Source organism: Natator depressus, chromosome 9 (genome assembly GCF_965152275.1).
Source record: "Natator depressus isolate rNatDep1 chromosome 9, rNatDep2.hap1, whole genome shotgun sequence".
Classification (NCBI taxonomy): domain Eukaryota; kingdom Metazoa; phylum Chordata; order Testudines; family Cheloniidae; genus Natator; species Natator depressus.
Window position 1 is genome coordinate 73008557 of NC_134242.1, and position 22892 is coordinate 73031448.

General features: G+C 39.4%; 1 protein-coding gene across 2 annotated transcripts in view; it reads right to left on the reverse strand.

The window, feature by feature from the left end:
- Positions 1-22892, reverse strand: part of LOC141994242 (connector enhancer of kinase suppressor of ras 2-like) — a 530195-nt gene that overhangs the window by 88627 nt on the left and 418676 nt on the right. For both annotated transcript variants that reach the window (XM_074964467.1, XM_074964466.1), the window contains one exon: positions 16898-16932. In XM_074964467.1, the coding sequence (XP_074820568.1) occupies positions 16898-16932 (35 nt within the window). The remainder of the gene's footprint in view (positions 1-16897; positions 16933-22892) is intronic.

The window sequence follows — 22892 nt, forward strand, 5'->3', positions numbered from 1 at the left end:
GCATATTTGAATAAAGCAATGTTAGCTACTTTATAAGGTACTTTATTATGTGAACAATTTGGTGTGCTGAGTTGACATTACCATGCTTAGGAACAAGTAAAAGGACTAATTGGTATTCAGGTTTCAGAGTAGCAGCCGTGTTAGTCTGTATCCGCAAAAAGAAAAGGAGTACTTGTGGTACCTTAGAGATTAACCAATTTATTTGAGCATAAGCTTTCGTGAACTACAGCTCACTTCATTGGATGCATTCAGTGGAAAATACAGTGGGGAGATTTATATACACAGAGAACATGAAACAATGGGTGTTACCATACACACTGTAACAAGAGAGTGATCTCGCAAGGTGAGCTATTACCAGCAGGAGAGCGGGGCGGGGTGGGGGAGGAGGGGGAACCTTTTGTAGTGATAATCAAGGTGGGCCATTTCCAGCAGTTGACAAGAACATCTGGGGGGGGGGGGGAACAGACGTTCTTGTCAACTGCTGGAAATGGCCCACCTTGATTATCACTACAAAAGGTTCCCCCTCCGCCCCCCGCCCCGCTCTCCTGCTGGTAATAGCTCACCTTACCTGATCACTCTTGTTACAGTGTGTATGGTAACACTCATTGTTTTATGTTCTCTGTGTATATAAATCTCCCCACTGTATTTTCCACTGAATGCATCCGATGAAGTGAGCTGTAGCTCACGAAAGCTTATGCTCAAATAAATTTGTTAGTCTCTAAGGTGCCACAAGTACTCCTTTTCTTTTTAATTGGTATTCAGTATCAGTTAGGATCCTGACAAGGATCTGGTAACAACAAACAAAGCCAAATCATTCACAGAATTAGGATTTAAGCATGCTGTCAGTCACTCATGCTTTACTACTTGGGATGGCATTGAAAATATGCAATACCTAGTGGTCTGTGCCCTCAAATATCCACATATACATGGGCATTTTAAATAGCCATGTTTTCATGCCCTTCCTGGAAGCATCACTTCTATATTTCGGGGGGGGGGGGCGGGGAGAAGAAGGTTGCGGTCAGGACAATGGGGCTGCACGCAGAGATGCAAATTCTGCGCTTGCCCAAAGATTGCTGTTTAGGGTGGGCAACGCTCCCGCCAAACTACTCCCATGAGTGGGAAGGTTGAATACGAACAAAATTTTTGATAAAAAGAAATGGAAGTTTAAAGGAAAGACTCAGGAGATCAGAGCAGCCTGCAGATTTTGGGGGTTGAAAGAGGCACCTGGAAATGAGGAAATGCTCAACGTGTGGTGTTTGATAAAGGAATGTGCAGGAGCCCAAACTGCACACAGCACATTTTGTCTTAAAATGCTTCTCTTCTCTCTACCCATGAGACTGCTATAAAATACTTCAGTCCTGCTGGGAAAAGTTTCCCCTGACTTCTGGGCTGTTTTTTAAAGTCACTGCTTTGACCCATCTGGAAAATGTCAGTGTCAATATTTTATCTCCTCTTTTATGGACAACATACAATATGAATAATGAATCTGTTTCTTGAACTGAGGAGTCCTGTTCAAGTAAAGTTTTACAGTGTCATACAACCAGAAAATAAAGCTGTACATTCTTAGGGTGATTTTAGGAATATTATCTAAAGGCACCTTGTGAAGTTTTAGGGCAAGTCTATAAACAGATGTTTTTAGGTGCTAGCTGTCCAGGGTCTACAATATCCTCTCAGGTTCAGGAATACTTGGTCATCATATAGGTGCCGACTCCGTGGGTGCTCCGGGACTAGAGCACCCATAGAAAAAAATAGTGGGTGCTCAGCACCCACCGGCAGCCCCACTGATCAGTTCCTCCCTCTCCCTCCCAGCGCCTTCTGCCTGCTGTTATCAGCTGTTCAGTAGCATGCAGGAGGCACTGGGGGGAAAGGAGTAGGAGTAGGGGTGGAGTGGGAGCGGGAAGAGGTGGGACGGGGGCAGCGTGGGAAGAGGCAGGTTGGAGGTGGGGCCTTGGGAGAAGGGGTGGAGTGGGGTTGGGTCCTGGGGCAGAATTGGGGAGTTTGAGCACCCCCCGGCAAATCACAAAGTCAGTGCCTCTGGCTGGTCAACCTTTTTTTTCTTTTGTTTTCACTTTTGAAGGGTCTTCTTTGGTACCTTATCAAATTTGCCTTCAGAGTCAATTTCTAGGGCTTTAATAATCTGCAGGATAATTATTTAAGGTCTTATGTGTATGAAATAATTTTCCTCCAATTAAAATGATTCCTCAGACATTCTTATCCAGTGATCACATTGGAAGAAGAGGTGGCCTGACTTCTCCTCCACTTCAGAGGAGGAAATTCTCTCCATAGAAGCTGGGAATCAAGGAAGTTAGACATGAAAGAGACCTACTATGTTAACTAGTTCAGATTCAAGTAATCTATATAATCTCATTTTGGTTGAGTTCTTCTTAGTCTTCCTTTTTCTGAGGACAGTTGTCAAAGAAGAGAAGGAGGAAGAGTTGAGGGGGAAGATATCCTTATTTTAGCCTGGAATCATTTTTCTAGCGTATTGAAAACAGCTGCTCTTCTAATCAGTACACTGAGTGCTTAACTTCCTTTCTTGTTCAAAGTGTCAAACTGTTTAATTACAATGCAAACAGGAAACACGTGGATCTAGAAAAGAACATCAGATGTTCCAGTCGTAAGTAGCACCTGCTTTTATGGATTTTAAAAATAAAATAAACAGAACATCATATGACATCTCCTTATGCACTACTACTACTGGTATGGCATTAAATAATATAAAAATAAAATATAAAAAAATTGAAAATAAAAATGGTTTTAAAATGAATTTTCCACATTTTTCTGAAATAACATTTTCTAAAATTTCTATTTTGCAGAAAATTTCAAAAATATTTTGTTCGGTTCCAATTCTGAACAAAAACAAATACTGTATTGAAATTTCAAATTTCCCAGGAAATTCTGAGTTTCAACTAGCTCTAGCCAGCATACCAATGGTACAGAAGGGGTGGTGTCCAGCTAAGGATCTGTTGTGATAAAGTGGAAGGAACTGGAGATGGGATGAAGAGTGAAGATGCTGAGAAAGATGGAGGCTCACAGGGGTAAAAGGTAGACCTAATCTTGAAGCCTCAGAAGGGATATGAAGGACAAGACACATACCCCCTGGTCTTGAAGCTCCAGAAAGACTCCTCAATAGTAAATGTCTTCCTGCAGGAGGCACATCCTCTACTTATGACTAGCAAAAATGTCTCCCTTTTAAGTGGGTCCATTGATTGCAATGGTGGGAGTACTGGGGCATACTATGACAAAATAGGCTAGACATTTCTTAAGAGGGGGAGCTGGTTTGCCAATGCAAGAAGTCTGCATCCCACTTCTCTCCCCTGGCAAGGAGTCAGTAGCTGAAGACCTGGCCTGATGCTGACTTGGCTGCAGCCAATGCTCTTTTGGGTTATGAGCCTGAGGCATTAGTGGAGGTAACCCAGATGTGCTTGCCACAGCTCTTTTCCTCCAAGTTAGTTCCTGCTCCTCTTGAGTCTGATGTTGCTGAGGAGACAGACTATAGGCTTTTAATTTGATGGATTTCTGTGCATGAAAAATTGGAGCAGTAAATGCTGTGGCTTTTCCCCACAGGTTGTACTGTTAAATTTGGTTTCCAAAATAGTGACTTTATTAATTATTGTTATTATATTAAATGTTTATTAAAAATGTTTAATACAATTTGTCTACATAAAGCACAGACATAAATTTGCCTTACACAGGAAAAATACCATCCTGCAACACAGTCTTATGTGGAGATTAAGAGTCTTTTCTTAGATTCTTGACTGGATTCAGCTTGAACTCCTTGAAAGATCTTTGATCATGTTCAGCCTCACAAGTTATATAAGAAACTGGAATAAAAACTTAGGGCCAAATTTTACTCTCACTGAATTCAGTAGGATTCCACCAGTGTGAAAACAGAATTAGTCCCTTCACCTTTATCTCATTGAGTTGTTTCTACATGTTGCAATGCATTTAATTGCGTGACGCCTTTGAAGACAGTTTATGTGGATCTAATCTATACCTTCAGGAGTATATTGATAATGGAGTCCTGGATCTATTCCATTCCTTTAATTCCTTTTTGATTTTGGAGTTTTGATGATCTCAGTGGAAAGTGTTTAAGAAACTCTGTTATTTGAAAGTACAGTTCTTCCCTGAAAAAGTGACTATGTAAAAATGGCCCCATTCTAATCAATCTGCTCTCTGTGCATACTTAGAAATATATCTACCTATTTTATAATTATTTGTATTATGATTAAGATAATTTTGACTACGAATTAATTCTACAGACTGACCTAGATTCTCTTTTGGCTTGCATATCAACAATATTTCTAACTAAATTCTGATTGCAAAATCTTTATTGTTGGTAATGTATGAACCAGAACAACTCATTTTGACGTTCAGATTATAGCTTGAACCTGCAAAACTGGCATTTAGAAAAAACATCTCTTCATGGAGCAGGTTTTTAATAAAGTTACTTTTCAGAGTAGAACTATACTTGAGGGATGTTTCTTTGAGATCTCATAAAGGACACCTCTTTCACAACTGAAGTCAGTCTTACATCACACTGCATTGCTAACCTTTAGTCTTGTAATTTTGCTTTCACCTACAGTAACAATTATTTTATATCTGAAAACTTAATGTGATAAAATACTTTGAAAAACAGTCAATTCACACATGAACTAACCACTCCTTAATAGTTTATATTGTCCATGTTAAAAGCAGGGTACAGCCATGAGTATGCCTGGTGGGCCATTCATTAACAGGTTTTTTTTGAACAATGCACCCTGGGGTGCAGTGCTACGAAAGCAGTCTGGAGCATTGCTCTGGCACCTAAAATCCAGGATGGAGCTATGCTCCAGTCCTTTGGAAAGCTACTCTCTGGCAGCTCTGCCAGATCCTTCCTACCCACAGAATCCTTTGGCAGCGTGAGCCCAGGGAGAGCTAGAACCTTGGCAGCAGCCCCTGGCTGCTTCCTCCCTCGTAGGCAGCGTGTGTGCATGTGTTGTCCCTGTAAGTATGTGTGTATGAGCTGTCTATGTATTTGTGTGTGCACTCTCCCTGCATGTGACACAGAGCTGTCCCTGTGTGTGTGCATGTTTTCCCTGTATGCGTGTGTCAGCTGTGTGCATGTGTGTATGTGTTTTCACTGTACGTGTGTGCATGCCTGTGTATGTGTGTGTCGTGTGTGTGTGTGTGCATGTGTGTCCCTATCCATCTCTGCGATGTGGTGGGAGGGATACTAGCTAGGCAATGTAAGTTCTTTATGGACTTTCATTTAATTTAGTAATTGGTTAAAATTTAAAATTACTACATTCTTGTTGATCTGATGACACCGCTTGCTTGACTTTTCTAAGTACATTTACTGCAGATTTATATAGACGCTACTTTATGTTATGTTAAATGGCTGTGCATGGACAATATTTAATGCATGTGGAGATTTAATTGTTTTAAGTCACTTACAACATAAATGATTTGCTGTGACATGAGACCTTTGGTCACTGCCCATCCACCATAAATTGGGGCCCACCTAATTTTCCATTTCTAGCTATGTCACTGATTAAAAGTAATTTCTTTTCACATTCAGTGGCAAAGAGACTCATTCACTTTAACAACCAGGGTGAACAGTTTCAAAAATATATGTAGCATGAATTCTACACAAGTCCTGAAAATTTACCATCACGTACAATTACGTAGGTGAAGTTTCAAATTGTTTTTTCTTTTCTTTTGGCAACTGTTCCTTAGTCACAACACTGCTTATAGTGAAAACAGCACTATCTTCTCTCCTAAAGTCAGATTATTATGAGGCTTAAAAGTAATTAGTAGCTATAGAAGAGTCAATATCAAAGTGTAGAGAGCCCTGTAAGAAAAAAACCTTACACTTTGGAAATGAAACTGAAAGCATATGTAATGTATTGGCGAGATAAATAGAAATGGCAGAAGCTTAGCTACATAGGACATAAATGTAGCTTACAAAGAAAGCACATGTAAGGCAAATTGCAGAGACAACTCTCACAGTATGTAAAATTCACATACTCTCAAGCAAAACATCCATAGATAAGCTGAAGAAAATAGAAAAGCAGAGGAATAAAGGTCAAAGGAAAATTATTTCTGATATTTAAACTTGATAAATTAACAACATTTTGACTCATACATGTACTAACAGCAGCTTGGGATAGACAGAAGCAGAGGATAATCCTTATTAGAAAGTCATATAGTAACATTACATCCAGTTACAAAGTACTATTTTTAAAGTAAATGGTTTGGAACAGAATTTTGTAACTTTAAACAAAATGTCCTAAATCCATTTAGTCACAAAATTTATCTTTCATTTTTATAGCAAATACTCATGGAAAGATACTGAATTAACTAGTTAGGGGACTGAAATCTTCCACGTATTCACAGAACCTAATACAACTTGGGCAGGAGCAATAAAAGCTTCCCTTACCATAGCTCACTAATGTGCCTAATCCCTTCTCCATACAGATTGTTGTTCAGTCTCTATTACTGGGCCTCTCTGCTGAGACTTACAAGGGTATCATTTCTGATGATGACCACTGCTGGTGCTAGCCCATGGGGGGCCCTAAGCAGGAATATTTTTGCTCCCCTAATACTAAAACAGGCAAGTTCTTATAATAAAAAGCTAATGGGGGCCAATGAGCTGCTTGGGGCTCCTAAGCAATTGCTTAGTCTGCTATTGCCTACCGTCGGCTTTGGTGATGACCCCTGTCCACTACAACCTGGACTAAGACCACAAACACTTTTCACATAATCCTCCAAAACTCAGGCAATGGTGAGATCTTTCAGTACAAGTTGCTGGGTGAGCTTTAAATGTTTTGAATGTTCAGTACAGGAAAGCCCCCTGAAACATGGATCTGAGGCTAGTCGTAAAGGAAACTCCACTAATTCATTAAGTTTATTCTAGTGTATTGCCACCAGTTTTATAGACAACACCAGTGTCATCAATGATGGCAACAGAGTTCTAGGAACCGTGTTTGTTGGCATTTTAAAAAAAGTGTTATGGGAGCAAAGGAAAGAAGAGGGATGGAAGAAGGAAGTGGTTAGGTGAGGAGGACGAGTGATAAGTGGCCATACAAATAATTATGTCAAAAACAAGAGAAAAAGCAGAGAGTAGGCCTCAAAAGATATAGATATATTACTGGATAAGCACCCAAAATTTTACAGGATCTATTAGAACGATACATCCAAACCATGTGATTTTCACCCACAGCTAATAAATATACCCAAACTTATTGAATCCAGGAGCTAGATTGCCGACTTTAGATATAGATGTTTTCATACAGACCAAGTTACATGCAGCTCTCCTATAAAGGAAGGGTGTAACTTCATCCACAGCTTCTATAAACACACAGGACACAATGCTACAATCACATTTGGCTTCAGTTTCAGTTTTGCCTAAGTAATGAGTGCAGGATTGGATCTGCAGTTTTTAATGCTGATGATTTAAAAACTATTCTATCAATTGTGTCCTCTTTAATCCATGGTAGTGACCAAGTCAGTTCTGTTGCTTTGTGAGCCAAAAGTTAGCACATCCCTGAGGCAGGTTAATGAAGTAAACAGTCACAAATAGTTATGTAAATTGCTAACAGGATTAGCTCAAATGACTCCAGCTATCTGAGCTTTCACCTAGTAAAATTTAGGATATAACTGAATTAGTAGTAGTAGGGATTTTTCAGACTTCTGCAATATTATGTGCAGTATAAGATATAGTAGAAGAAAGCTAAAATCATGCATAGTTGACCCAAGTTGAGCTGTCATTTTCTCTTAACCACAGATTGTCAGGAGAATCCCCAGAAACTTTTCCCTTTTCATTAGTGCCTTTCTGGCTTTATGTCACTGACACTATTCCTTCATCTTAGAAAGTATGGAACACAATTGAGGCCCATCGATGCTATTATTTAATCAGCCAAATGTGCCTGTGGAGTGATGTGATATTGCAACCTCTGGAACTAGATGCATTGCCTTTGCAACATGTTGAATCACTAGGAAATGAAATGATGTATCTGAAAATCATACAGGAATCTCAGGAATGGCAGTGCAGTGTTGTACAGGAAATCCACAAAACTTGGTCCACCTGATAAACTGTATTTGATTGTATAGCTGGAATAGTCTGAAGGAGAAGAACTAGAATTTATAAACATATTTTTAAAAATATTTCCAGTAGTTGTGCTACATAGCTTCCGCAACTTGTGCTTCTGCAACTAGCACAGACTTCCTCAACCTCATTCGCACACCCTACAAGCCTAAAAAAAAAAATTAAAAAAAAAATGGAAGTGCACCTGTGCTGATTAAAACAGTCCATTTGTCTTAAGTGGCTGATACAAATGGATCTCTAAAATTCCAGATCTTTCTGGTAGAACTGCAAAAATCCAATCATCCTTGATGTCAAAGACAAGTGTATCCATTTATGAGTGAAGAATCACTGATACAGTGATTAACCCACATTTTCTATCTATGCAAAAAGAAATCCTACTTGCAATTCCTCCAACAAATTGAAATAATTTGTTATTTCAGCATGTACTAGATATCACCAAATGAGTGCAACTCCTAATACAGAACTACCACATAAGGGCTATATGAAGAGCCATTCTACGTGGTGCCATTCAGATAAATTCATAGTCCATTCGGATTCCTCTTTAGAAACATGATTTTCATTTTTCAATAGAGAAAAATTAAAAAAAAAAATTTAAACTGCCCCATAAATATTATGGGCCAGCTCTTCATCTGGGATAAATTAGCATCACTCCATTGAAATCCAAGGAGTTGCACTGATTTACACCAGCTGAGGATCTGTGCTAATAAGTTAAGTATTCCTTGGTCATGTGACTAGCCTCTGACGAAGTGGAGCCTCACAGCTGCTGTTCACACACACTAGGGAACAAAGTTTAGTTCACCTCATTTTATCATCCTATTTCTCTTTGTAACACCTTCAAGGTTATCGATCATTAAAGTAAAAGTCACAATTGTGTCAGAACAACCTAACCCCCTTTCTAACTCCTAGTAAAACTGCTATCATTTTGGCTTCTCCACAGCTGACAGGCTGCAATTAACAAATCTTGAAATAATGGCCACGAGTTTGGTCTAAAAGATAAGAACATTACCTTGAATGTTGTGACATCACATCACTCCACAGGCACCTGTTTGGCTGCTTAAATAACAACATTTGATGGGCCTCAGTTGTGTTCCATTCCTTCTGAGATGAAGGAATAATTAGTGACACAAAGCCATAAAGGGACTAATAAAAAGGAAAAAGTTGTGAGGATCCTCCTGAGCTTCTGTGATTAAGAGAAAATGACAGCCTAATTTGGGTCAAGTCAGCATGATTTTAGCTTTCTTCTACTATATCTTATTCTCCACATAATATTGCAGAAGTCTGAAAAACATCCCTACTACTAATTCAGTTCTACCATTTATCTAGTACTGGTATGTAGATTGGATGATGGTAACAATTTATCTTGTTGAAATATACATTTTTTTATACCTCTGGTTAGCTACTGCCTACTCCACTGGTAATGGATAGAAGGTTAAATGATTATTAATTATTGTCAGTAGTAAAAAAAAATTTCTATGGTGCATTACAAACAGATAAGATATGTTCTCCATTAACTCTGGGATCAAACTGGAGGCTAATCCTTTCTCTTATTTTTATTAAATTATTTGACCAATGAGCAAGATCCAAAAGTATTTGCTGATGACTCCAGCTTGTAGTTTTCTCTTATTTATGAAAGTCACAAGGAGAAAAAAAAGGGGATTTTACATTTGTCAAAAGCTGCTACTGGAGGTGGAGGTGACTAAATGTTAAGTGAGCAGCTTTTTAAAGAGACTGGTTTTGTTGCATAGTTTCTGAATGGCGACACTATAGAACAGGGGGCATCTGTTGGAAGAGAGAGAATGGAAAATTGGCACACAAAACTGAAATAGTTTCTAAGGGCAATGTTGGTGAAAAAGCAATCTTGGGTCAGTGGACCCATCACCTTTCTAGCTTTTATTTACACAATTCTATGTTCTTGAAGCCAGATGTATCATATATGGGTGTGGTTGCAATAATTTCAGATAGAAGCTGACAAGATTTTTGAATAGAAGAATTAAGAGAGTTCAGTAATTTTTAAAAATGGAGTCAGTGAGCACTTTTAAACATTTTCCAGATCTGATAGCGTATGGGGTGGTTCAAGTTCTCATGGACAAGCAGGCAATCATTTCAGACCAATCTCTGATAATAGAATTGGCTACAAAAATATTGGTTTCACAGGAAGAGTCATAGCACAATGGTAAGATATGGATGATTCAGAGGAAGACTTAGATATTATTGATAAAATATGGTTGACTGTAGTGAGGGCTGCACCCAAAAGAATATGCATTCTTGGCCACTACTGCTACCTGGGCATTTAAAGAACTAAAACATGGAGGGCAAACTTCCTCAAACAATGGAGGTATAATAAGACTACAAGCTTTATCACGGTCTAATCCAGGTTGAGTCTCAACCCAGTGACCACCATCTGCACCATCTAGGACAGACAAAATAGAGATGTTGAAAAGGGTAACAGACACACACTGAAGGCAGAAGAACCACTTCCTTACATCATAATAGCCTCATATTGTCATGACTTGGAAGGGTTACAGAACAGATTCCTGTAAAACCCACCATAAGATAACCCCTAGGGCAGGTGACTAATTGCCTAAAACTACTCTGGGATCAATCAAAAAACAAAGGTCAGAGCCAATCAAAAGCTAATGTCAAGAGATGGTTTCTAATAATTGCTTCTTTAAGAGATGCTGGCATCTTGTTCTCCCAAAGAGAGGCAATGACAATCTCCTCCAATGGTGGATTCAGTACATTCCACCTACAGGCCTTCACTAAGTGAAGACGTTCATGGGTCCTTGCTGAACAGGTCTGCACATGTTCCTGTTGTTTGTATGTAGGTGGCTGTTATGCAAAGGTGAAAGTAAGCCGGCACGGTACAGCGTACTGGCAAGAGCCGGTACACAGCCAACCGTACCAGCATGGGATAGCTTCCCCAGGCTGGAGCCCTAGGCCCTTTAAATCGCTGCCAAAGCCCTGCTGCCGGAGCCCTGGGGTAGCGGTGGTAGCCGGGAGCCTCGGGGCTCCAGCTGCGATTCAAAGGGCCTGGGGCTCCACTACGGTAGTGGCGGCTGGAGCCCTGGGCCCTTTAAATTGCCACCGGAGCCCCGTTGCCAGAGCCCCGGAGTAGTGGCAGCAGCTGGGAGCCCCGGGGCTCGGACAGCAATTTAAAGGGCCTGGGCCACTGCCGGGAGCCCCAAGCCCTTCAAATCGCCGTCTGAGCCCCGGGGCTCCTGCCTGCCGCAGCTACCACTACCATGGGGCTCCGGTGGTGATTTAAAGAGCCCGGGGCTCCCAGCCGCTGCTACCGCAGCCGGAGCCCCGGGCCCTTTAAATCTTGATTTAAAGGCCCTGCCCCTTCCGGTTGAGGCCCCGCTCCCTTGCTCAGGACTCCAGCATACCAGTAAATCCTTTAAGTTACTTTCACCCCTGCTGTTATGTGTCTTCCTTCTCTACAAGAGATCAGCTATATCAATGGCTAATACAAGTTGGAAATAAAAACTTGCCTTTTGATCTGAAAATATACATGAGATGGCCAGCAAGTTAAATGCTGGTGACCAACAGAAGGTAGGCTTTAAATTTCAAATCGGGGAACAAAATGGTGCAACGTGACTTCTGATCTGGCAATGGGAAGTTGTTAGGGTTTACCAATATTAACTGTGAACATCAATGTTTTTTCCCTTTAACTTGGTATGAAAATTAAAATCAAGTGACAGGAAACAAACTGTAACAAAGGAAAATCAGAGCACCTATTTATATACGATGTGGAAAAATTCAACTGCATTAAAACTGGCAGAACAATATACATCTCTGGGCCAGATCCTCTAGTTTGGTAAGGCTGCTTGTGCTGTTCCAAAAGCAAAAGCAATACTCATGCTGGCTTAACTGGCAGTTCAGGATTCCCCATCAATGGGAATCCTTAAGTGGCACACAGTCACCATAAGATGGGTATGGCTGAGTTGTCCCTGAGCCCTGGTGATCCGCTGATTCCAGAATACCCCGTCCCTTGAGGCTATCGGAAAGCAATGTAAAATTGTGCATCTCTGACTGTTCTCTTTTATACAAGGGACCAGACTTGTGACCAGATGGCCCCAGGATAAGGGTGTGTGTGCAAAAGCATTCTCCAGCTTTTGTGCCTCATCTCCAAAGCTATGCCAAGTGCAGTTTGGTCCCAGCTGAAGATTAAGACCCTTAAATTTAAGTTAAGAGATGTACAGATAGGTTAATATGCACTTTCAGTTTTTCATTTCCTGTGTAAACTTTGCTCTAGTCAGATATAAAACTGACAAGGGATTAAGAAGAAAAATTAACCTTTTAACATTAGGTTTATTTGTGCCAGAAGTCACAAGCAGGGCCGGATTTAGGGGCAGGTGACCAAGGCAACTGCTTTGGGAGCAGGGCTTGGAGTGCTGTTTTTGTTGTTAGCGACAAAAGGGAAAATAGAATGTTTGAAGGAAAATATTTCCAGTATTCCATATGTGGATTAATTTTTCACTATCCTTCTAGAACTTTCTAGACCTATATTAAGTCTTGTGGAACCTTCCAGACTTGGAGAACTAAATTTTCCTCGAACCTTCTAACATGTTGTCATCCATGCCCTCGCAGGTATATAAGGGGCATGGCATCGGAACTCAGTCAGTGAGATATAAGAATGAAGTGAAGTGAAGTGAAGTGAGAGGCCAGCTGCGATATTGTGTACCTTGTTTTATTGTGTAATTGTGAAAGTGTAAATTTATCGTCTTATATGACAGGGATAGATCATGCATGCCAATAGTGCATCAAAGTCATGAAATGGGCTACAAATGCAATAAAAATAAGGTATTCAAAAGTTTAACAAATGGAGGCGGGAGGCGCCGAAGATGCTCCTCACCTGGGGCACCATTTGGTCTAGGGCCCTGGTCACAAGCACAATCTTAAATAATTTAAAACTGCTAAAAATATCTGAAAGGACATAGAAGATACAACTTTGTCATTTAAAACCTTCATTGCAGCCTATATTTCAGGTTTTCAACTTTTGACATTGAACGTAAGTAGTAACATATTGCCCACAGCACTTGATACCAAATGTTTTCTTTCTGCCTTAATGGATCTATGATTGACTGCACCAGTCATTCTAAAGTGGTGAAGTGGAACCCATTAAAGTAGAGACAAAAGAGACCAAATTCATCACTGGTGTGACTCCCTTGACTTCAAATTTCATTATACAAATAAATGTTTGTAATGAGAGATACTGTACTGTATGAAATTTTACTTCTTGCTCAGAGGAACATAAAATAGCAAAGGTGCCTCATTTTTAAAATGCAAATATAAGAAAATACATGTAAAAAAAGGCTACAAAATATTTCTCCCTGTTTTTCTCCTGAACATTAACTACAATGATTTAAATAACTTATTTTTTTAAGCATGCAATATTTACTGAGGATATGATTAATACCATTTTTAGATGAACACCAGTGAGTAGTTACTGATATTCACTGAATACAAACACTAAGAACAGTTGCTATGGAACTTCGTGCTGGCAATGATTTTCCAACACAACTGAGCATTCCTTTCCCCAATAAACAAGATTCCTTGTGTGTGGAATGACAGTTCATGAGAGCTCTTTGGAGACTGTGGCATCTAATACTATGGCTGAAATTGGAAAATGGGGATTCCACTGCACTTTTGTTATTTGCAGCTACATTGATCTGTAACATCCCCATGCAATTTCATGGACAATACAATTTTCTTTCCTTTTGGTTTGAATACTTGGGCAACAAATAAAGGAGCATCTTCTGCTTTTCTATCTGGGTGTTTAGCAGCATGAAGAAACAGAGGAGAATGATGATGGGGGGTGGGGAGAATCATAGTCTCAACGATCCAGACATAAAAAAATGAGACCATATGTAACTTTCCACTATACTCTGCAAAGAGCAGCAAAATGTGGCAGGAAAGCCTCTCAATAGGTGGAATGGGGAGCTAGGTGAAATGGTAGAGCTAGGAGTAAGAGGGAATGGAGGCAAGAAGGAATTCCTAGTGAGAAATGTTCTATAGTTTTTATTTCTCTAAGTAGAAATAACTGTTCCTCTGTGCCTTCTATAACCCTAACAGGGGAGACAAGCAGAATAGCTCTGAGGGGCTCTTTGCCTATACTCTTTGTAGTGATGATGGCATGCCTCTGTGGTCACATTGCTCACAGAGCACTAGGATACACAGCAACTGAGGATTCCATTCCCTATCCTCTCAATGGACATGCAAATTTCTCCCTTTTGAAAAAAGAACTAGGTAGGACCTCTGAGTTACATTCAGTGTTTTCTACTGGGTTTTTACCCTCCTACAGTTTTTTCCCAGGGAGATTATTTTGTGGCCTCATGTCTGCATCAACCTCTTTCTGTCAACAATCACAGCTAGAAAAAAAGAGCAACCCAGGATCAACCACAAGGAACTGCAGCCTTCTCCCTTGGGCCTCTGGCTTCCACAAATTGGCTATTACATAGATATCCACACACAGGGTTCCAAAGCTACAAGAAATAGCAACAAAAGGGTCAGAGCACTTTCCCAGGCCCTTCTTGTCAAGGGAAATCAGCAACTTAGGCTCACTTGACAGCCTACTTACTTGAAATTGTTTTCTTTAATGGATATATAGTGCACTATATTGTAACGAGTCTCATATTTTGCACATAACAGGAGTGTTTTTCAACATATTTGCATGTGGGTTTTTTAATATGTACCCATTCAGTTATATATTATAAACAATTTGTTATAAAGGTCAAAGATCTGCCTGGGCAGATGTCTATGACTGCGCAGAGCCCAAGTGAAGTCGATGGTGCTTTCCCAAGGAGCCTGGGTCTCATCACGCAGTTGTCTTTGAAAGATCTGACCCATAGTTTGTATAGCAGATGAGCAGATAGTTTTGAATATATTTGGGGTTGGGCTTGTCTTTGTAATAATTATTGGAGGAGCTGGTAGTGCTGCTGGAAGGTAAGGGTGCCTGACACTTTCCATTATAAAATGACTCAAGTTGGGCGTCAGTATAGTTCCATGTGATAGAGGTTTTATTTTTGTTTTAAAAAAATCACATTAAAAAAAAAAAACTTTGTTCAAAGAATGTTAAGTTGCAAGGTCAAGCACCAAAAAGTTAGGAAATGCCACTATAAAGGTTACCTGTGTAACCTTAAGTTGGCCACTTTGTGTGTATGCATTATGATACGATCTTTAATTCCATGATCATAGTTTTTTTTTTACCACAAGTCCTGTCTCATTCAGTGCACAGAATGGACAGTGCTCTGGAATGAAGCAGGGTATATAGTGAATGAGATTCTTGTCTGTCCCATTTGTTGCAGAAGTTGGAAGGCAATGAGGCAGGGGATTGCACTAGAGAAAGGACAGCCTCCTAATTAAGGAGGCTGAATGCCACCTTAGAGAACTGGAGTCTATCCCTGCCACAGAGTTCCTATTTGATGCTAGACTTAACCACTTATGCCAAACATTTACACCACAGTTGGTAACAAATTATGCGTTCTTCCTTTTATGAGTGCATAATGTGAGACAGCTGAGGTCAGGCTTGCAGAAGTGCTAAGTGCTCATAAGTGCCATTGAAGTTGACTTGGAGCTGTGCTTTGAGCAGAGAAAGTGCTAAAAAGAACTCTGAAAAGTGTCTCAAGTTAGGAACCCCAAATTAGTGGGTACTTTTGACATTAATATTTCTGTGCCTCAGTACTCAAACTGTAAAATGGGATAGGAATACCACCAAATCTAACACGGGTGTTGTGAAAATAAATTCTTTAGTGCTTATTAGTGAAGCATTTGTATACTATTTTGAAAACACCATTGAAACACCCATGAGAAAATTAATTATTTTTTATTCAGCGGAAGGTTTGGATGGTTAAAAAAGGCTTAGTGCCACGCAATGAATGAGAAGGATAAAAAGAAACACTGAATAATTATCCATAGGCTGAGTGAGGCAGTGTTTCTATGGAAAAAAATAGGATGTGATCATGTAATTAAAGACTGTATCATAATGCATATGCAGAAGGGGACCTCAATTAATGTCACATGGACAACCTTAATTCTGGCATTTTCTAATGTTCAAGTATCTGACTTTGCAAACAATGTTATTTTAATGTAGTTTACTGGATGTAATCTATTATATATTTTGTGCATAATCAGTCTAATTGTAAATGAATCAGAGATATTGCCACTATTATTTGTGTTTCTCTGTATTCTGTTTGACCAAATACAAACACTAAAGAGCAAATTGAACAATAATTGCTTAGCCCTAGTATATTTATTAAATAGATACTAAGAAAGATAAACATTAGTTTACATATTTGTGCAGATGGGGTTAGCATTTTAAAAATGTTGATGGAACAAAAATATTCACAGAAAGGACTATTTCATTGTTGATTTCCAAAAATACTACTACTAAACATTTATGTGACACTTTTCATCTTCAAAGTGCTTTTGAAATGTTAATCCTTATAAATAAGGAATGAGAAAAAGAAAGGAAAGGGGAAGACATTTGCTCTCTCAACTTTGTATTACAGCTTTAATTTATTTTCATTTATATCTGATACTATTTTAATTTAAAAAAAAGTTCAAGAAACCCTTTATGTCTAAAAACTATGTTCATACTTGAAGCAATCAGCAGGGGAAGCCATTAAATATATTCACTGAGATCAATGTTTTTCTCACTAAAGTCTGGAAATTACTTCAGTCTCTCAGAAAAACAAAACAAAAAATACCCCTACAAAAGTGAAAAGCACAACTAATTTCTTAAAATATAATGAATATGGACGCAACAGTTTTGTACATTCAAATGCAAGATGACAAAAAAGAAATTACCTTTCAGAATCTCCACCGATTGTCTCCCCTGCTCTCTGTAGAGAAGAATAAAAAGTAGTATTCAGTATCTGGTTTGAAAAAAATACTTCCTTCTGTGATCAAAACCACACTATCCGTAGGAAAATGAGGTCACAGATATAAACCATAATAGCAGCTCAGTAACTCTAACAGAAAGGAAACTGAAAACTTAGTTAAATTTCAACTAAAAGTGATTTCACCACAGAGATATAATGTTAAAAAATTCTGCATTTATCAAATAAACCTCAGCTGATGAGGTTATTGTAATGAAGGCTCTTTAAAATACATAATGTGCTTTAGGATTAAGAAATTGTATTTTCTTCAGAATAGGGCATATACTATAATATTTGCATTTCCAATTAACTGAGTGGGGATTTTAAGGAAAAGGAGGAAACTGTCAATTTAACTTACTTTGCTGCACAGAAATCATCCATATGAGGATTTAGATAACTATTTATATTCCAGAAGTAAGTGATCCGTGGATTAAAAAGAACACCTTTTGCAAAATGTTTTGTTTAGTAGAACTTAAACCAAGTTTCCCTGAGGGGGAAGAAGTTTTCTCACCAGTTAAGAAACCAATAAAATAATTTATTCTCATGAAATCAACCAAACAGCTTGAAACCACAAACATATACATTCTAAATTTTTCATACCATTTATGTATTTGGAAACACAGATATATATGTGAAAGTTTTAAAAAATGAACCCTGAAAACTTTTACAATTTAGTCAGCAACAGTGACAAACAGTATACTGTAAGAGCCTAGGCACGTACTAGTTTTCTTCCTCTGAATTTCCTACGTAGGAAGATGTGTATGCATCTTAATACCACTACATTAAAGTTTTACCATGACGATATCAAGCATACATGGGTTCAGAGAGGAAAGAAATTTTTAATCAGTCCTGTGTGCATATTTCAAGTGTAGGGACAGGAAGTCTTCAAGTGCAAGGCATATTTCTTTGACTTTGCCTTCCTGAACGTAAATACATAGCAATATGAATTTTTAAAAAACAAACAAACCAACCAAACTAACCTACCAAGACAAGACATTCCACTGCATATGCAGAGGGAAGAAGAAGAGAGAACAAACAACAAGTGACAGATGTGTAGTCATGTTGCTAAATGCCTTACTGGAAGGCACTCACATGCTATGGTCATGAGCACCGCATAACAATCTACACAGAATAAAACAAAGTCTATTGGTTTTCTTTAACTATCTAGGTTATGAACAAAAATGTCAAAGAGAATTTTTGAATGATAACCTTGCTCCTATATATATAGGATTTATATGTAGAAGCAAAGTTGAGGAATTTGTGCAAGCTATAAAACCTACACCACATTGAAGGAGAATCTAGTTTTGTGTTGAAACTACACAAAGTTTCACAGGATTTTGATACAAAATTCTAAAGGAACAAATCCTGCTCTTCCTAGCTATGCTGGACCAGATGCTGACCTCTGTTACACCAGTATAAATCTGGAGTAACGCCAGTGAATTAATAGAGTTACTCCAGATTTACACGGGTGTATCTTAGATGTGAGGATATTCCTTTAGGTCTGCTCTGCTTAAACTCTACATAAGGGGACTTCCCTGGAAGCACAGAGCAGACACAGTGGCTGTCCTTGTCCCTGGATATAGGGGAACTGCCTGAGTGCCTCTGCACTCCAGCCATTCCCAGCTGATGGAATGGCCTTCTGGAGCCAGAGGCAGCCAAGCATAAATTAAAAGAGCCTTCAGACTGCTGTAACTAACCCACAGAATCCAGGGGATACAAGGGTGACGTACAGCCAACTTTGCCCTACCACCTTGAGTTGGGCTGTGCACTCTTTGGATGCAGCTCAAAATCTGGGCCAATGCCTACCAAGGCTCCCACAGGAAAAGTGCTCTTAACAGGAACCATGGGTCACCCAATGAAATTAATAGGCAGCAGGTTTAAAACAAACAAAAGGAAGTACTTCATCACACAACACACAGTCAACCTATGGAACTCATTGCCAGGGGATATTGTGAAGTGCAAAACTATAACTGCCTTCAAAAAAGAATTAGATAAGTTCATGAAGCATAGGTCCATCAATGGCTATTAGTTAAAATGGTCAGGGATGCAACTCCGTGCTCTGGGCATCCCTAAGCCTCTGACTGCCAGATGTTGTGCCTGGATGACAGGAGTGGATCACTTGATGATTACCTGTTCTGTTCATTCCCTATGAAGCACCTGACAGTGGCCGCTGTCAGTGGCCATAAGACAGGATACTGGGCTAGATGGACCATTGGTCTGACCCAGTATGGCCATTCTTATGTTCTCCCTGACTCTCCTGTAGTGCAGCACAGCCTGATAATGACTTAATATAGCCATAAGAGCTCAATTCTGTCCTCAGTTAAATTGGTGGGACAAATGATAAAACTAGGCTCTTAGATCTTTATTAACATCTTTGAGCCCAGTGTGACAGAGTGCTGGGAGCTAACAGATGAGCCAGCACTCTGATCTCTTAAGCATTAGTCAGCTCCACTGGAGAAGGCTGATTGGGAATATGCAGCTAATTAGCTGATCAGGTTGGGAGGGCTGATGAACCAATTAGCCATCATCTGAGGGGGTATAAAAAGGAGAATCTGGGCTAGCTGAGTCCAGTAGCTATGAGATCTCAAGGCAGGGAGACCTCTGTTCCCCCCGGGCCGTGTGCAAAAGGGCTAAAGGACAAAAACACTATAAATACTTTGCTTAATGAGACTGTGTTGGTGGTGGAGATGGGTATATAAATAAATTCACATGAAGTTGCCACTTACTGGAGAGACTAAGAGGTTTCTGGGACATCAGAGGACAGTGATGGAGTTTCCCCATTTACACCCAGCTATAAGTAGTTTTATAGCTTTATAAGTACCTAACACAGTATAAGATGAATTTACAAAAATGGATGAGCAGATTATTTTAAAATGTTACAAAACATCATAATTTATGGTTCATAAAATTGTATTTAACAAACAGCAAATTGTGCCATTATTTACACAGAATGGGGCATGGTTCTGATCTCACTTACACAGTCTATGTCAAATGGAATAATGCTAGTCTGACTGAGCTACACCTACACACAGAGAGAGCTCTATATTATTGCAATTTCTAATGATTTACTTAAATTCAAAAGTAGGTGAATAATGAATGGGATTGCCATTTGAGTTCCAATGTCAATTTGATATTTAAAAATGGGCTTGTCTATTCTAAACAGTTTTTGTACTGATTAAATATAATTCAATAGATTTATGGAAATAAGCTATACCAGTAAAAGCACCTTTATACAGGTATTACTGCACACACACTATGAGGGTTGCACCAATTTAGCTAAATGGGTTTCTAAACTGGTATAGTTAAACTGGTATAAAAAGTGAGTGTAAACCAGCTCAAAGAGAGACGATGGTTCTTGGTGAGATCTATAATTACCCACTTCATTACATTAAGGCATTCCTTGGGCCTGACTCTCCACTACTCTGTTGCTGCTTTGAATATGGAAGGATCCTACCAGGATTTATGGATTTATTAAAAGAATAAGCCAACAAATATGTCACTAACTAATTTCCTTCTAATTTCTCTGAACTAATCAAATGATCAAATTAAGGTTACAACTGAAATTCAATCAATAAATGAATGATTCAATTCATCTGGCTTGTCAATTAGTACACTCAATAATTAAATCAATGTATAAGATGAACACAAGAATTATTTTAATACTTTACAGGAAAGTTAAGGAAGAAGAAGAGTCTGCTAAAGACACAAGCTGTCCCTTGCCTTTCTTTTAAGGAAGTCCAGCTCTTAAAATTATCTTTATGGCATCCCATTTTGGTGTCCACCTTAAGTTTCTCTGAACATATTGTCTATATTAGACTATTTACTTAGCTTATTTCTCATCCCACATTAATATGTCTGCATCTTTCTGACACATTTACACAGATGCAGAAGTGATTAAGTGAAGTACATAGTTTTGAAATAACACACTTTTAACCCAAAATAATTTCTTACAAATTAGATAAAAGACTTTGGGAGTTTTAGTGTCTACCTGGGGAAACACTAGCATACAAAACTGCACAATCAGGGGTGCAGTGGTAGAGGTAGGGGTGACACAGTCCCACCCGACTCCACTGCGTCCCGGCCCAGGGCCCTAACAGTGGCGGGATCCTGACCACAACATGCTGACCTTATCTCTGGCAGTGCTGCAGCCCAGACTAGGGTCAGCTGCCCCTGCGCCACTTCCTATCTCTCACTCGGGATGTACCTGGATCCGTAGGGGGTCCTCCGGGTCATCAGGGTAGAAAGCCCATGGCAGTCCTGGCAACTCCTCCGTGGCTTGGCCAGTGGGTGGCTCTGGCAGCTCTGGCCAGTCCTCAGCTGCGCAGAGGTCTGTGGTAGTCTCCCAGCTTGGGAGCAGCCGGAAGGCGTCTGTCTACTTTGGCAGCTGCAGCCTGACTGAGCTCCAGGCCCCACCCTTAATACTTCCTGTTCCGCTCTCTGACTTCCAAGGGGCAGGCACGGCTCAGTGGGAGGCCACTCCACCTCACTACAATCCCCATTGGCTTCCTGCCCCTCAAATTCCTCTGCTGCCCTTAAGTCTGCCTCCAGCTCCCCACTCAGTCTCCCCATTCACATTTTACAGTGCTCAGCCTGCTCCTCACAGTGTCTTCTCTAGCCCTCACAAAAATAGAGTGGCAGCCATTTTGCCTGTGGGCATGGTTTCTGTCTCATTGAAAAGAGTAGTCATTGGCAGTTATCTTTATTAGGGGCAGCCTCACGTCCACATACAGATAGATTGTAAGGAAATAGCAGTCATCTTGCTGGCTTCAGCTTCATTGAGAGTAATGGGAGATTGCAGCCATTCTGAATAAAGGAAAATCCACAACTTGGCAGCCTTTCGTTGCGTTTTCATGAGACAGATAAACAACCGAACATCACTACACTCAGAAAAACATTGTGAGAGTTTGCAACAATGTGTTACAATCTTGAGTGTCTAAAGTTAGCCAAAATGGATTTGGATGCCTAATATGTTTTGCATTTCTATAACACCTTCCATTTGAGAATCTCCATATTCTTTTCAGACTTTAAATAATTTAAGCTCACAATATTTCAGTGAGGTAGGTAGTATTATTTCCAACTTACAGATGAGGAAACTTAGCCACAAAGAAGTTAAGTGATTTGCAAAAACTGGAATAAAATTGAGGTATCAAAACTTCTCATTCTCACCTTTAAGTCTCTTCTGTCTACATCTCATCTCCCACATTCTCCTAACTTGTCATGCCACATTGCTCTACTCCTCCCACCAGCAACTACAACTTTCTCATGCTATTCCCTAAGCTGGTAAAATCTTTTCAGATCCTTTGTACCGTTCATTCTCCTTCATTCTTCAAGAGTAACTTTACTTAGCTTTCCAAAGCTAACCTCCTCTCCACAGCTCCTGCCCCACTTTACTGTCTCAAACTACAAACATATTATATTAATGTACAAAAAATAGGAAACTACAATATCTACCCTCATAAAATTCTAAAATGTTCAAGTAAAAAAATCATGTAACACAATCCTTTACATTTGTAACTCTTTTTGTTCATATAACCCATCATCATCCACCCACCCAACCATCCTTTGTTTGTTACCCTTTACTGTGCCATTTCTACTAGTAAATTTTAGACGAAGTTGCTCAGGAAAAGGAACTTTCTTTTATTATTTATCTGTAAAGCACCATGTTCATCTATCGTTCTATGTAAGAAATAAATAGCAATAAATAATAAAAAGCTACAAGACTGTCCTTCATCCCTGTATGATATTGTTTTAAATGTCAATGAAACATTAAGAAATGGAAATGATAAATCAAATATGATTCTTGAGCCTGAGTTAGGAATGTGTTAATATTACGTTATGAATCCAATATAGATCCAGGCTACAGATCTGTAAAATTATTTTTTTAAAGGAACACGAAAGCTCAAATACATCCTATGTATACACTT